This window comes from Hyaena hyaena, unplaced genomic scaffold (genome assembly GCF_003009895.1).
Source record: "Hyaena hyaena isolate Hyena2069 unplaced genomic scaffold, ASM300989v1 scaffold_661, whole genome shotgun sequence".
Taxonomy (NCBI): domain Eukaryota; kingdom Metazoa; phylum Chordata; class Mammalia; order Carnivora; family Hyaenidae; genus Hyaena; species Hyaena hyaena.
This window is the reverse complement of record NW_024081294.1, coordinates 893,675-910,695: the sequence shown is the minus strand read 5'-3', so window position 1 is coordinate 910,695 and position 17,021 is coordinate 893,675. Positions and strand designations below refer to the sequence as shown.

At 32.0% G+C, this 17,021-nt stretch overlaps 1 protein-coding gene across 10 annotated transcripts in view; it reads left to right on the top strand.

The window, feature by feature from the left end:
* PPIP5K2 (diphosphoinositol pentakisphosphate kinase 2) overlaps nt 1–17,021 on the top strand; it is a 70,145-nt gene that overhangs the window by 4,054 nt on the left and 49,070 nt on the right. For all 10 annotated transcript variants that reach the window (XM_039216938.1, XM_039216935.1, XM_039216930.1 and 7 more), the window contains exons 2-9: nt 469–829; nt 5,323–5,518; nt 7,981–8,071; nt 9,295–9,380; nt 10,467–10,621; nt 12,147–12,248; nt 13,621–13,782; nt 15,341–15,462. In XM_039216938.1, coding sequence (XP_039072869.1) covers nt 716–829; nt 5,323–5,518; nt 7,981–8,071; nt 9,295–9,380; nt 10,467–10,621; nt 12,147–12,248; nt 13,621–13,782; nt 15,341–15,462 — 1,028 coding nt within the window. In that variant the 5' untranslated portion in view covers nt 469–715. The remainder of the gene's footprint in view (nt 1–468; nt 830–5,322; nt 5,519–7,980; nt 8,072–9,294; nt 9,381–10,466; nt 10,622–12,146; nt 12,249–13,620; nt 13,783–15,340; nt 15,463–17,021) is intronic.

Here is a 17,021-nt window from a genome sequence, read left to right as displayed (position 1 = left end):
GAACTTTTAAGTTAAAGCCTTTTAAAAATTGATTTAATGAGTTTTCAAGTTGATTTATAGTTGTCAATGGGTTTTAAACCTACATTGCATTTTATCTGGTTTTTTTTCATTCTATTCAGATATTACTGAACTGTGTTGCAAAGGTATTTAGCTTTTAATGGAATTTTTTGTAGTTTGAATAATTTTCTCACTTATTAGATATTTTTGGACTTGAAGAATTTAGTGTGTATTTTGTATTGTTGTTACTTTGTTACTGTTACTCTTGTTATTTTGAATCAGTTTGTTGAATTGCTAAAATGTAGATTATTGAAGATCAGAGCCTAATTTTTTAATTTTCTGGAAGAAAATGTCTTTTCATGTGAAAGTATGCGTCAAATTACTGGTAATGATTTTACAAGTATCATTTTACTTTTACATGAATGTATTTGAAGTACAGTCTCCAAAATTAATTTTTTCATTGTATTTTAGGTAGAAGGATCGTTGCATCGACTCACTGAAGCAATAGCCTCACTCTTTGTCTTTTAAACTTCATCAGCAATGAAGCAATGATATCTGAGAACAGAACATTTGCCAACTAACTGTCATCACGATTTCAAGTGATTGTAAAAGCAAAAACAAGCTGCAACAGACCCATGTGTCAGCTAGTATAGAGAGAATGGTTTATTTAAAAGCACTTTTAGTATAGTGCTTTCTATCTATATCAAATGAAATAAAAATGAGTGAAGCCCCCAGGTTCTTTGTTGGGCCTGAAGATACAGAAATAAACTCGGGAAATTATCGACATTTCTTCCACCATACAGATGAAGATGAGGAGGAAGAGGATGAGTCTGTAAGTTGTTTGTTTGGTGAGAGAAGACCAGTACAGTATATGCTTCTTACTCATCACTGTTAAAGTGAATTAATACTGTCTAAATTGTGAAGACATTTTTGCACATAGTAATTTGTTGGAAATCTTTTGCACTAAAAAAAGCACATTTCATTAGTAATATTATTTAGTCTCTGCTGCATCAAGAAATCCAATCAGAAGTCAGACTTCTAAGTTGTTGATTGCGGCTAATTTCAGTGTCTTTCACTGGCATGCCCAGCGTAACGCAGGACTGAGTTGGAAACATGGCAAAGAGAGAATAGAGCCATAAACCAAAAGGATTTCTTGTATGTAGAAGTGCCAAAAAATACATCAAGAGAAAGAAATAAGTTGAAGGAAATAATTTTAAATGAAGGAAGACTTCTTAATTTTATTAAGTTTGTCATGTTGTCAATATAAATGTCAATATAAGCCTGTAAGTGTGTGGCTAGGAGAGGCTACCTCAAGTATCCAGAGGGATAGATAAATGTGTATGTCTTCTTTTCTTTTCAATCTGATCTATCAGGATGTAGAGCCATACTGGATCTTCAGGAATAACACCCATTCATTATGTTCATTTTACCATAGTTATATTAGCTCACCATTTGTCTTATTTTCCCTTTATACATAGACACTGCATTACGGTGAAAACTGATTCAAGATACAAACTTATGGGGGGTTTTTCCCCTCATATTTCCAATTCAAAAGAGAATTGTGTTTTCAAACCTGGTTTACTTGGTAAAAGTAGTAAAAAAAAAAAAAAAAAACAACAAAAATAGTTATTAGATGATTCTTTAAATCTCTTTTCATAATTATTTAACACTTTTCGCAGTGCAGTTATGCATATCTCAAATGCAAATCAGACGTTTCACTTGAAACCTTTCCCACCCACCCCCACCTCAGCCCAGAAAAGTTGATTTTCAAGCTTCTCTTATCAGCAGAACTTTTCATCATCTGAAGTGTTGTCTTGAAGTCCAATAAAAAAAAAAAAAACCATGAAAGCAGACCTTCTTTGGCTGACTTAAACTAAAAGTGCTGCTATTGACTCAGCCTCAACTACTCTTATCCTTTTCACTAGAGTTCATCTGAACACACTGTAAATGTCACTGACCATCAAGTCCTCTTCTTCCAAATAAGGACTTCTGTCTGTTCTTTATTTCCAGAACTGTATTTGTCTCTCATCCCTTCTACCTTTTATGTTTCAGCAGTATAGAATTTTTGCTTTTCACATACTATTCTGTGCTGTGCCCTGCCTCGTTGCTGTTGGGTGTATTCCTTTATCTATGGAATGCCCTTTTCTGGGGAAGGGTACCTTGTGAATTGTTTTTCATTCTTCAAAACCCTGTTCCTATTTCATGTTCATTCTTCCTCTTCTTGTAAACTTGAATACTTCTTCCTCAGTACCATTTCTATACCTTGACACATACTTATATTCCATGTGTCATTAGTGGGCTACATTGTTATTGTGATCCCTGGTGGATTCATAGCACTCAGAGGGTAAGTAATTTCTGTATATCTAATTACAGCGCTTAGTATAATTGTTAGAATATTGGTACTCATTGAGCTCACATTTGTGATGTATAATTGTCACTTTGGAGTAGCTTGAATTTGTTTCATTTGACCTCAAGATTGATAAAATAATTTGTTCTAGGTCATCCTCCTGTTTTTAAGATTAAAGGTATGAATTTCATTTAAAAAATTTTTTTTAGTGTTTTATTTATTTCTAGGAGAGAGAGAGAGAGAGACAGCATGAGCAGGGGAGGGTCAGAGAGAGAGGGAGTCACAGACTGAAACGGGCTCCAGGCTCCGAGCTGGCAGTCAGCACAGAGCCCGACACGGGTCTCGAACCCACGAACCACGAGATCGTGACCTAAGCGAAAGTCGGACGCTTAACCAACTAAGCCACCCAGGCGCCCCATGAATTTCATTTTAGACATTAAATCTAACAAAGTAATTTAGACCTGTTTAAAAAGTAATTTTCATGCTTCCAACATTTTACCTGATAGGAAAATTCTGTAATTTTGTCTTAATAATTCAGGTATATTTGTGCATTTTAAACTTGAAAGTTTCTAGTTCATCTTAGCTTATCAGTAGATATTAATTAAATAGATCTATAATAAACAAAATTTTACATATTAGCCATTTTTTAATCTGTAAAGCCGTAGGAAATGTTCGGTTGAGTGCTTCATTTACTGAAGTATAATTGACTTTAGTTTCATGTGTTCAACATGGTACTCAGCAATTATATACATTACAGAATGCTCACCATGATAGTGTAGTTACCATCTGTCACCATACAAAGTTTCTGTTTTGACTGTATTCCCTATGCTGTACTTCTCATCCCCTTAACTTTTCTATTTTATAACTGAAAGTCTGTACGTCTTAATCCCCTTCACCTATTTCACCCATTCCTCCACCTCCCCTTGTCTCTGAGAGCCACCAGTTTGTTCTCTGTATTTGAGTCTATATTTTTTTTTATTTCTTTTGATTTTTAGATTCCACATGTAAGTGAAATCATACGGTATTTGTCTTTCTGACTGTCTCACTTAACATAATATTCTGTAGGTTCATCAATGTTGTTGCGAATGTCAAGTTTTCATTCTTTTTTTTTTTTTTTTAATGTTTATTTTTGAGAGAGAGACAGAAAGAGCACAAGGAGGGAAGGGGCAGAGAGAAGGGGACAGAGGATCTGAAGCAGGCTCTAGGCTGATACCAGTGAGCCCAACATGGGGCTCAAACTCACAAACCACAAGATCATAACCTGAGTCAAAGTCGGACGCTCAACCAACTGAGCCTCCCAGGCACCCCTTCATTCTTTTTTATGGCTGACTAGTATATATATCACAGCTTTATCCATTCATTTACTGGTGAACCCTTAGGTTACTTCCATATCTTAGCTGTTGTAAATAATGATGCAGTAAACATATCTTTTTGAATTAGTGTTTTTATTTTCTTGGTAAATATCCAAAAGTAGGATTAATAGGCACTGTGGTATGTCTATTTTTAATTTTTTGAGGAACCTCCATACTGTTTTCCACAGTGGCTGCACCAGTTTACATTCCCACCAATAATGCAAGAGGATTCCTTTTTCTCCACATCTTGCCAGCACTTGTTTCTTGTTTTTTTAATACTAGTCATTCTCACAGGTGTGAGGTGATATCTTATTGTGGTTTTGATTTGCATTTTCCTGATGATTAGTGTTGTTGACCATCTTTTCATGAATCTTTTGCCCATCTGTATGTCTATTAAGGTCCTCTGTCCATTTTTTAATTGGATAATTTGGGGTTTTTTTGATGTTGAGTTGTATGAGTTCCTTGTATATTTTAGAAGTTGACCCCTTAATAGATATATCATTTGCAAATATTTCCTCCCATTCAGTAGGTTGCGTTTTTGTTTTATTGATGGTTTAGCTTGAGTACTTTTGTTTGCTAGGGAAATACTCATTAGGAACATCATAAGTTGGGTAGAGGCTTTTGATGAGAAAATAATTGAATAAGGAAACGTAAAAGTGAATAATCAAGGCAGAAAGACAGCAAATCTTGTTCATAAGTTAGAAGAAGCGATGAAGAAATCTAATTTTAGGCATAAAGAATAGCAATTTAAAGCTGATGTTATCCTATTTTATTTTTAGATTTATAAGAGAAACTCTAATAAAACACTTTTGAGCTCAGATTATATTGTCATCTGAAATAGATAAAAGATGGAATAGAGAGAACAAAAAAGAGAAAACACAGCTTTATTTATTTGATAAATTCTTAATTATGTGAATGCAGAGACCTCAGAATGAATCGTGAGTGATGTTGTAAACCTGTGAGCTACTCAAAAGTTATTTCTGTATCCTCCTTTTTTAGTTTCAGGATGAACCAGGGCCTTTTAGCTATAGCAAAGGTGCCAGAGATGAGCAACACCATTAATAAGAATATTTAGTATAAAGATTGGAGCTTCAAAGAGCATTGACACCTCTGTTAGCAGTTTGGCTTTCTCCAAAATTTTCTTCCAAGTTGTCATTGGTGACCAACTCCTATTCAAGCTCAATCTACAAAATTAAGTAAACATTGTATAATACAGCTTGTAGTTAAAACATCTTATTTTAGGCAAGAGAATTTTTTATCTCTCATTGATCTTTTTGCTTGGATTAGATAAGTTTTGGCCCTTATTTTCCCCTTCTGTTGTAAGGAAGGTAAATGAGTGCTAGAGACAATCAAGAAAGGAGTATCTATTTAAGTTTAAAATCATAATGAAAATAGTAACAATGTCGTGAAAGTGTATTGTTTTAGAATTTCTTTCAGACCTTTGTAGACAACTGTTATTTATTAGTTATTATAACAACAAAGTAATTTTGAAAAATGCCTTTTTTGCTTAATGTGTCTTTAGTATTAATCACATCCCTGATCTACTTCCTGAAAAAGATTTAAGATAGCTCTACTTTGAATTTCGTATGGAGTCAACCTGATTGTTTTGTTTTCTTTCTGTTTTAGCCACCAGAAAGGCAGATTGTGGTTGGAATATGTTCCATGGCAAAGAAATCCAAATCCAAACCAATGAAGGAAATTCTTGAACGGATCTCCTTATTTAAATATATCACAGTAGTAGTATTTGAAGAGGATGTTATTTTGAATGAACCAGTAGAAAACTGGCCTTTATGTGATTGTCTTATTTCTTTCCATTCTAAAGGTATTAAAGAATGGGGTGGGAATTCCCTTTATCCTCTTATAATAAAACTAATAATACTAATTGTAGATTATTAAATAAAATAGAAAAATAAAACTAAACTTACCCACTCTCACAGATCAGTGATGTTAACATTTTGATATATTTCTTTTCAGTCATTTTTCCTCTGAGTATTTTTTTAAAAACAAATTTACTATTATAGTGTATATGTAATGTTATATTTAATTTTTCATTAGCTATATCCAGGTTTATTTTCCCTCCATTACATTCTTCGGAATCCTGATTTTTTAATGATGTCATAGTTTGTCATCAACATATTTAGCCAATATCCTAACAGATAGTTTCCAGTTTTTACTATTAAAAATAAGGTTGATGAATTCTTTGAAACTATATCTTTGTTTGTTACTCTAAGTTACTTAGAATGAATTCCTGAATTATTGAATATCTTAAGCTCTGTGCTTTTGTCATACAGAAAATGATCTATCTTTCCTCATATACATATTCATATTTTATTTATGAAGAACTTAATATTTGAATTTTTTATTTTACTTGGTTTCTTTTGTAAATCAAACTGAAATATAATAAAACTTCAGTATCACTTGATGGTAAAGTATGCCTTCATAGTAAAGCCCATTAATCAAAATTATTAGCGAATATCTGAAATTTTCTAACACAAGAATCTGTGAATTAAATGTATATCTTACTAAGAACTATAAGTTAAAAGATATGTACTTAGTTATAAATGAATTCATACTAAATCAGTCTTGCTACCAAAATATGTAATCTCTATCTGTGTTAAAGTTTGACTTTAGTAATGTATTCAGGAAACATTTCCTTCAGCAAGAAGGGGATGGAGCATGTTTCAGACTTTTTGTGCTCCTTTAGCCCATAGAGAAGCCAAGGCCCTGTTCTTCTTTACAAACTGAAGTCCTTTATTTCAGAGACTATGAAAATTATCTTATCATTGAGGGTAAGGTGTTCTTTCCTTACTACCACATGGTTCTTTGACAGAGCTATTTATTTGCCTGTAAACTAGGTGCTCTCTAAGGGGATATCCCATATGCTGTCTCTTGGTAAGGAAAAATGTACTCTTTAGCCACAACAACAACAAAGGGGAACTTTTTTGTTTTTAAGGGTTCCTGTTCGCTGAGTTCTGTTAGGAAACTTCAAATCACAGACATTGAGGTGGGATCTTTATGACAAGTGATGAATTCTTCTGAGAGTCTTTACAAAACTAGAAGGGTTTGTAATTTGTGGCTAAGTGATTCTTGGTAGAGAGTACTTTGATTACATTTTAAAAACTAAGAGGACTTTAGGAATAAGTCTTTTTCAACTGACCATAGTTTTTTGTTTAGTTTTTTTTTTTAGCATTCTGATAATGCTACCAAACACAGTGTCTTCACAGGTGTATTGTAGTATACTATAGTTAAATTCTAAAGTTGTGCACACCTACTGATTTTTACTTCATTCCTTACATAAGATATTCATTAAAGTATTGTCATTTAAGAAATAATAATATTTATTGGGAGCTTACTATGTCAGGTCCTGTGCATACACTCCTTTATGGAGTTCCTCAAAAAACTCTACTAGGTATGACTGGTATAATATCCATTTATAGCTGGGAATCAGGGGCTGAGAGATGTTAAATAAATTTGCCCAAGGTCACATAGCTAATGAAAGATGGAGCCAGGCCTTTGAACCTATTTTATTAACCTCTAGGGTAAACTGCCATACCATCTCTAAATAATACGTATTGATGGATAAAACTGGAGACTTTTAGTTTGAATACAGAGGGCATAGTATAATCATTAAAATGCTTTAGATAATTTAGACTTCTTACTATCCGCCATTTGATTTGTTTTCCTTGTGATTAGTAATTTTACCAAAGCCTAGAAATTTTAGAAAGTTAATTTCTGATATCTTAACATTGACCTAGTAAGAGCAAGTATGATCCTGCTCATATATTTTATATTTAGAGCATATCTTTGCAAGAGAATTAACCTTTGTTTTTGCTATTTTAAAGATGCATAAATTCTTTGAATTATCAATAATTTATATGTATAGATAACAAATTTAAAAAGTGAGAAAAAGAGTTACATATATTTTAAAAATCAAGTGATTGTGATATATTTATTTGTATATGGATTTCTGTGTTTGAGGTAATCTTAATTTTTTATCAGTGACTTTGAATAATCAGGTATTGACTAATGTGTCAGTGCTTTAAATTTGGTTATATAACCACTAGCTTATTGTGCCTTATCAATCAAATTAACCAGGAAAAAATAAGACTTATTAATAGTACAAGTTAAGTCAGGTTTTATGTACTTATTTTTCCATGATTTATATGGAAAGCAGTGATTAATGAAATTAACCTTTCACAGAAGTGGCATAAATTCATATTGATAAAGTTATAGATGTCAACTTATGTTGAGATTATACAGACAATGTTAAATATGTGTTCTTAGGATTTCCACTGGACAAAGCAGTTGCCTATGCAAAACTCAGGAATCCATTTGTAATCAATGACTTGAATATGCAGTATCTCATACAAGATAGGTGAGTGATGGAGATGGCTGAATTAAGCAAAGGAAAATTAACATTTAGTATATACTGTAAGCTGATATGGCATCAGGTTTTCATATACGTTAATTTGTGGTATCCTTTAATTAATATTTAGAAATAGGTATTTATATCCAATTTTATAGATGAAAAATCTTGAAAATAAGGGAGATGAATTGATTTGCTCAAAGTCACAAGTAGTCCCACAAATAGTGGGAAAAGGACTGAATCCAGGTTTGATTAATTTCTGGTGTCTACTGAACCGTTGAAAATTATAAGCAGTTTCTTTGTCATGTGACTGATGATAAAATTAGGGCTAATACTCATTGTAACTAGATTATTTTTAATGGTAAAGTGCAACTGTTTTGAAAAATATCTATTTATCTTAGCATTCATTTTACAGGCCAAAAGCATGGATTTCTAAGAGAAACTGTAAAATCCAATTATATTTATATATATTGTTTGATGATGTTTCACTCTGATGGCTACCCTTATAATTTTACCAACATTAGGTATTATTTTGTGTGGACTTTACTATATGAGATTATATGTATGAAAATGCTTTATAAAGTATAAGGCTCTATAGTGTTTTGCTTCTGGTTTTTTCTCTTCCAAATAGTGACATTATTGATATCTAAAACTTAAAAACATTTTCCCTAGATTTTTATATGTTATACATCTATATAAAAATGCGTATTTACTTTAAGAAATTTGGAAAATAAAAGCATCAAGAAATGATTTAACCCTACCGCTCTATCTCTCATATTTTGTCATATAGAAAGTAATACATATATACATTCACATTTTACAAAATTAGGGTCACTTTTTTCTTACAATACAAAGAACATTTTCCCATACCATTAAATATTCTTTAAGTATAAAGATTTTTTGTTTTTTTGAGTATGAAGTTTTTAATGGTGAGGTAATATTCTGTCATTGCAACTTGTATAGCAACTTTATTTAACCATTTCTTTTTATACATTTACATTCCCAGTTTTAAATATTAGTATTTTAATATGCCACATATAGTATTGTGCAGACATTTTTGTTCTAACATTGCATAGTATTTCCTTTGAATACATATTTTTCAATACTTTAAATGACATATTTGTTTATTTAAAAAATTAGACTTGATATCCATGCCTTTTTAGTAATATAGTAGTAATAATGTGCTTGTGAAATAGAATAAAACAATAAAGGATGTTTTCCTTATTCTTCAGAAGGGAAGTATACAGTATTCTTCAAGCTGAAGGTATTTTACTTCCACGTTATGCAATTTTGAACCGTGACCCAAATAATCCCAAAGGTAAGAGTAAGAGATTTTAAGTGAGCTGTCTTTTGTCACTCAGCATACTTTTGAGCCACCTCCCTTCTATAACTAAGTAGAAGGAATTTGAAGAATTCATAGCATTTTGTTTACTTTTTTATAAAGAAATGAACCAAGCAAGCATTATGTTCCGTTGAAGTGTAGCACTAAAAGCTAAAAGACCCGCTAATAATTTTAGAGTTATGTATCCTACTTTTCTTTGGTTTGCACTGGACATATATTTGGGAATCGTAAAGAAGACTTTTTAAATTACATCCTTAATAAATTTATATTGATTAGGTGTAAACAGGTGATTTATCTATGACTGTTGAATTAAGGATTAGAAACTTCATGATAGGATGCTGTAATTAAATTTCTGATGACTAGGAATTTTGTAATATTAACTACCTACTATTAGAGCACCCTTTGCTTCATTTTTCTGGTTATCTAAAACATAGCATGTAAGTTATATGTAACAGTCTAAAAAACCAAGATAAATATTTATCTGTATTAAGATTTAATATTCTGATAAGGGAATTTTAGGGAATTCTGATGTTTTATTGTAAGTTAAAGCAACTTTTATTAAAAACAAGATATAGCATTTATTATCCATAACAGGGAACTTCTCTCATTTGTTTAGAGGTAAAAAATGAACTTCCTAATTAGATGGCTTGCTTTCTTGCTTACTGTATAACAAGTTACTTTAGTAACCTAAATAATTTCATGTTTTGTAGTATCTGTGATACAAATGATCCCTTACATTTTTCAGAAGATGACAGCATTCTAAAATTATTTTTCAGTCTTTCTTGTTAGTGTCATTTCCTATCTAACATTGAATTCTGTGAATTGATAAGGTGAAATTACAGGTTCATAAGATTTTAAAGAAAAACTATAGTTTTTAATGTCATACATCATAAATGTTGATATATGTTGTTTGTGTAAATACTTTTAACTAAAATAAAATCATATATTATCCAGGGTTACTTTTCTTTGTAATCTCCACTCTAGTAAAAACTATAATAATAAAATTATTTCCAGATTGTATACATTATGTAATTTTTTTCTGATTTTATGTTTGACTTTTAGAATGCAGCCTCATTGAAGGCGAAGATCATGTAGAAGTAAATGGTGAAGTTTTTCAAAAGCCATTTGTAGAAAAGCCAGTCAGTGCAGAGGATCACAATGTTTACATTTACTACCCAACATCTGCTGGTGGCGGAAGTCAAAGACTTTTTCGAAAGGTAAACCTTTGTTATCCTAGGGAATACTGTTCTTCATATTTTGTACAAATTTTACTAAAAGTAATCAAGTATTTAATAGAACTAAGACTAAATAAAAATGTATCATTTAGGAATAAGTGAAAACTGATACCCTTCTTTGTTAGAAAAGCAAAGCATTATTTTAGTTATTTAATGTTACATATTTCCTTTGTACCTTCCATTTATGTATCTGGCTAATGACAAATTCAGGTAAAGATCAGCAGTCTTTAAGAAAAATGGCACCTTGGGGCACCTGGGTAGCTCAGTCGATTAAGTGTCCGACTTTGCCTCAGGTCATGATCTCGCGGTTCTTGGGTTCAAGCCCCGCATCAGGCTCTGTACTGACAGCTAGCTCAGAGCTTGGAGCCTGTTTCAGATTCTCCCTCTCTCACTGACCCTCCCTTGCTCATGCTGCCTCTCTCTCAGAAATAAATAAAACATTAAAAATTAAAAGAACAAAAAAAGAAAGAAAGAAAAAAGGCACCTTTGCTGGGTCAGTTGTTAGAGCATGAACTCAGGATCATGAGTTTAAGCCCCACAGTGGGCATGGAGCCCACTTAAAAATAAAGAAGAAGAAAAATAGCCCCCAAGATGAATGATTCATAGACAAAAGTAATACTAATAATTTTTGGATACATGACAGTATGCTCAAAATTGCATCGATAATAAAACAAATGCAAATGAGGTCTAAAAGATAATGACATTGAATTACTTTCTGGATTGCCAAAAATCTAAAAGATTGAGGTAGTTGGAAAACAAGCACAAGCCCGAATGTTGTTGGCAGGAATGCAAATTAATATATCCTCTTAGCAATATAATTTAACAATACATTAAGATAAAAATGCGTGTACATTTATAATCATGGAAATGAAAAGTAAGAACTCAGTAGGATACTATTTTATATACGTTACAGTGGCAAATATTAAGTCTAATAATACCAATTATAATAGAGCAGTGGGAACTCCTCTATGTGCTACAGAGACTAAATTGTTAAAACAGTTCATAAAAGATTTTGGCATTCTTTTTGTATGTTGAATATGAGCACCTAGTAATTCTAATACCCAGTAATTCTACTTTTTGTATATACCTTACAAACCCTCTTGCACGTGGGACACATATAAAAATGTTCAAAGCAAAACTATTCTACTGACTAAAGCTTAGAAAACAACCTAAATACCCATTAATGGAATGAATAAATTCTGTGTACTTACACAGTGGAAAATTCTACAGTAGACAAAGTGAACAGGGTTGCATGCAACTACATGATTGAATCTAAGAAATGTTACTCTTACCATTCGTTCTATTTTTATGCTATTTAACTTACATACAAGTTATAATTACTGTAGAAAATAATACAGCGTCAGTTATATAGTAAATGTTGTTAAATATTTGTGCACCAGAAAAGTTTTTGGAAATATCTAAGATGGAAATAGATGGTGAAAGATTACGTTACTAAAATGAGATGAATAATTTAGTTTTTATATTTATGGACATCTTTCATTTTCAGATTGGCAGTAGAAGTAGTGTTTATTCCCCAGAAAGCAATGTACGAAAAACAGGCTCATATATATATGAAGAGTTTATGCCCACAGATGGTACTGACGTAAAGGTAGGAGTGATTACAGTTTAATTTTGTATTTAGTTTACTGATGGCAACAGAAAAAGAGATTACCCTTTAATTAGCTATATCTATCCTCTATTCTGGATATCTTTCTTTTTTCTTTTTTTTTTGACTAGGGATTCTTAATCTGTTTTGTATTATGAATGCCTTTGACAGTCTGATGGCTATGGACCCTTTTTTTAGAATAATATTCTTAAATACTTAAAACAGGTTGCCAAGGAGACAAATTTTATTGAAATATAGTTATAAAAATAATTAAAAACCAACTTGGTGATATAATAACATGTATGCTTCTTTAAAAGGAAATTAAATAATAAAATAGTGAGTAAAGGTCTAAATAGCACCAGTTTGTAAGCATTGATTAGCATAAATGATGTTTTGAGATCTGCAACAGCTGTAGCATAATATAAAAATATGTTGGTCTTCTTTTAGTGGCAGATAAGGTCTTAATTGCTTTACCTTCAGCCAGTCTCTAAGGTGTAACCTGACCATGAACCTCTCTTTAAAAATTCTCTTGTGGGGCACCTGGGTGGCTCAGTCGGTTAAGTGTCCGACTTTAGCTCAGGTCATGATCTCGCGGTTGGTGGGTTTGAGCCCCATGTTGGACTCTGTGCTGATTGCTCAGAGCCTGGAGTCTGCTTCAGATTCTATGTCTCCCTCTCTCGCTCTGCCCCTCCCCTGTTAGTGCTCTGTATCTCTCTGTCTCTCAAAAATGAATAAAAACATTAAAAAAATTTTTTTTTAAATAAAAAAATTTTCTTGTGGATAAGGTTCATAAGTGTAGCATATAGAATATTTCACAGACTGTCCTCTATGAACCTTATTTCTTACAGTATAAACTATACTAAATAATATTCTTATCTGAATACTTCATGCTCTTTAATGCCTCTGGCCTCTGTGTTAATAACCTGTGCTTAGAGTGCTGTCCCCTCTCTTATCTGCCTTTCATTTTATGCTGTCCCTCACCACCACCCCCAATTTTTTAATCTCTTTTGGCCATTACTTCCTTTTATAATGTTTTTATAATTCTTTGTACCTCTCCTTTGTTAAACTTAAAACAATTTGGAAAAGATCACATCATATGCAACCTGGTGTTCCCTCATAATGTTCAGCATAATTATTCTCTATAAAGAACAGAACTTCACTTTACCAGTTTTGCCATGTAATTAATTCTTTATAACCTTTTCCAAAATATCTAAAATTTTGGAATGTGAAATAGGGAAAGGGTGAAATAAATAGTCTGGAGGCTGAAGTATAACTTTATTGGTTATTTTTTCTTATAATTTGTTCTCTGCTGTTTTTTTAAATATATTTTAAATAATACTATAAAATTTTTTATGTATTTTAACTCTTGCAAAAGGTTTATACAGTGGGTCCAGATTATGCTCATGCCGAAGCTCGAAAATCTCCAGCACTCGATGGCAAGGTAGAACGAGATAGTGAGGGAAAAGAAGTTAGATACCCTGTTATTCTCAATGCACGAGAGAAATTAATTGCTTGGAAAGTCTGCCTTGCTTTTAAGGTAAGATGTTTTACAGGCCATACAGGCTCCTGTAAAAGAAATTTTAATTGTCTTTTTTGAGTAAAAGAAATGTTACTTGGGCATTTAATGGAAGAAATAAGCTGAGAAAATAAAAATGATACATTTAAACGGTTTATGTACTTTTCAGGGGATTCTTCTAGTGCTGTTAATAAGAATGTATAATAAATGAAGGCCTTTGTTGCTCCATATTTTATCTGTTGTATAAAAGGGAATTTTGCCAATTTATTCAGAAATTAAAATGATGGAGGAAAACTTACCTAAAACAGTAGCATTAACCAGTGTTTAGAGATACTGTCTAACATGGTAAAAATAAGTGGTTGCAAGTACTATTTACTCAGAATTGATAAATGATTGTTTTGATAAAATAGTTACTTGATAATAAATGATAAACAAGGTCCTTAGTAGTCTGCTAGCCTTGGCAGTACATCCTTTAGCCTATTTATTGCATATGATAAAATGTGTTAGAGTAATACAAATGCATTTCTTAAAGAAAACATTTTTCTTCTAACATTTGATTAGCTCCCTCAGTCTATATCATTATGTTTCCACTACTGTATGGTAAAGATTTAAATAGAAGTACAACGTACATCTAACAAAAGATAAACTTCACCTTTTTGAAATCTTGTCTTGAGTTATAATGTAAAGACTAGTATGTATTACTGGTTATTAAGTAATACTTTATGTCTTAATAATTTGAATTCACTTTTATGAATGGAATATTAGCCTATAAGTATATTTTAATAGATTTATATGAATTGTTTTAACTTTGTAATAACAGGATTCCAAAAGACATGACTTAAAATCATATTTATGCTAATATGTCATGATTTGAATATAAAATGCAGGATTTAGAAAATGCGTGGAGGCTGAGTAGGAAACTTATACCTTGCAATGATTTTCGTCTCCCACATAAAATGTATTTTATTTATTTCAAGTGCTCACAAGGGTATAGTTGACAAGTTTTAAAAGATTCAGAGCGAAAGGCACCTACTTGGCTCTGTTTATAGAGCCTGCAACTCTTGATCTCAGGATTGTGAGCGTAAATCCCACAGTGGGTGTAGAGATTACTTGAAAATATCATCTTTCTTTAAAAAAAGGTGCATAGGGATAATTGGACATTTCCTTGGGACATGTATTCAAAACTATTTTTCTTTTTTGCTTTTTTTTTTATTAAAGTGATACAGTTTTTACTATCACAAAATTTTATAAAGTCTGTGAAATTTTTTACCCTTTTTTAATTAAATACTACTTGAAAAACTTCCTGATACAGATGATATTTTGATCTCTCAAGACCCTGAAGCATTTTTGTTCTCTATTTATTTCATGGTATGGTGCTAAAATAATCATATAGTATGTTTTACATATTTTCAAAGTATATAGGTTACAAATGAGTAATTTCATTACTTACTATGAAGTAAACTAATATGGAGCAGTACATTTATAGACATTTATAAAATTTGATATGTTATAATAAGACTAGAACACTGTGAATCCTAATTCAAATGTAACTTTAAAGCTTATAATTTATTTTAAATAGCAAACAGTTTGTGGTTTTGATTTGTTACGGGCCAATGGACAGTCCTATGTCTGTGATGTCAATGGCTTCAGTTTTGTGAAAAATTCCATGAAGTATTATGATGATTGTGCAAAAATACTTGGGTAAGAATTTTTTCTTTATATTTTTCTTCTACATCTTTGTTATACCTAAAGCATGGTAGCTCTTCAAAAACCAAGTAATTGTAAATATCAAATGTTCAGGATACTCTAAGCACTCTAGAGTAAAAACCAATGTTCACAAAATGACATCTCCAAAGAACCACGACAAATCCTGAATTATACTTCAGGTTATCAAAGGCAGAATAATTTAGGATTCGTATAGATGAAGTCTTAAAGATACTTTATAGATTTAGAAGTACTATACAGTGATTATTACATTGATTATTAGTTAAAACAGCTAATTTGTTAGGTTACTTTGTCCCTCAAGTTTTTGATACATAATTATAATTGATACAAAATGAATATTCATGAATAAGTAACCAGAGTAAAATAGAAATATTTAGAATTCAAGGTTCTTTTGAATGATACTGCTTTCTACAAACATATGTTAGTTAAAGATAATCTCATAAGGTTATCAGTGAATCCAAAAGAAATCACTGCATGTAGAAACACCATTTTTATATTTTTTGATCTATTTTCTTATACTCTGATTTAGAAGTTTCATAAGACATATATTTTTAAACCATTTCAAAGAATATATGACAGAGCCATAAGAAAGGTACACTTTAAATGTCTTGTCATGGGGCACTTGGGTGGCTCAGTTGGTTGAGCGTCTGACTCTTGATTTCAGGTCAGGTCAGGATCCCAGGTTGATGGCATCGAGCCTTTCATGTGATGCTTAGCTTGGATCCTGCTTAGGATATTCACTCTCTCTCCCTCTGCCCTTCTCACCTGCTCATGCACACACTCTCTTGCTCCCTTAAATAAATAAATGTATTGTCCTAATTGGAGTCATCTTTTATAGAATATTTAAAAGATTGGTGAACTTAACCCTTGAGGTGAAATTTAGGGGCTCGTACTAAATTTTAACATGAATAAATGCTAAATTTAAACAAAACAAAAAATGTGTTATAACTACTTAACATTTTTCCATTTTTAACCCTGTTAGTAAATTATAATAGAAATTTGTTGGAAAAGAGCCACGGAATTTAGAATAACTTCAGAAGTGATAAATAAATGTGTTAGAAATGATCCGTACCCATAAAGAAGAAACAATCTTGGTTTTCAGATTGTACCTATAATTTTTTTTCTAATAGTTTATTCTCAAATTAGTTTCCACATAACACCCAGTGCTCATCCCCACAAGTGCCCTCCTCCATGCCCATCTCCCCCTACCCCCCACATCCATCAGTCCTCAGTTTTTGTCAGCATTCAAGAGTCTCTCATGGTTTGCCTCTCTCCCTTTCCCCCACCATTTCCCCCCTTCTTCTCCCCCTTGTTCCTCCATCAAGTTCCTCCTAATCCTCCTATACGTGCAAAAATATGGTATTTGTCCTTCTCTGCCTGACTTATTTCGCTCAGGATAACACCCTCAAGGCCCATCCATGTTGCTACACATGGCCAGATTTCATTGTTTCTCATTGCCATGTAGTATTCCATGGTATAGATAAACCACATCTTCTTGATCCATTCATCTGTTGATGGACACTTAGGCTCTTTCC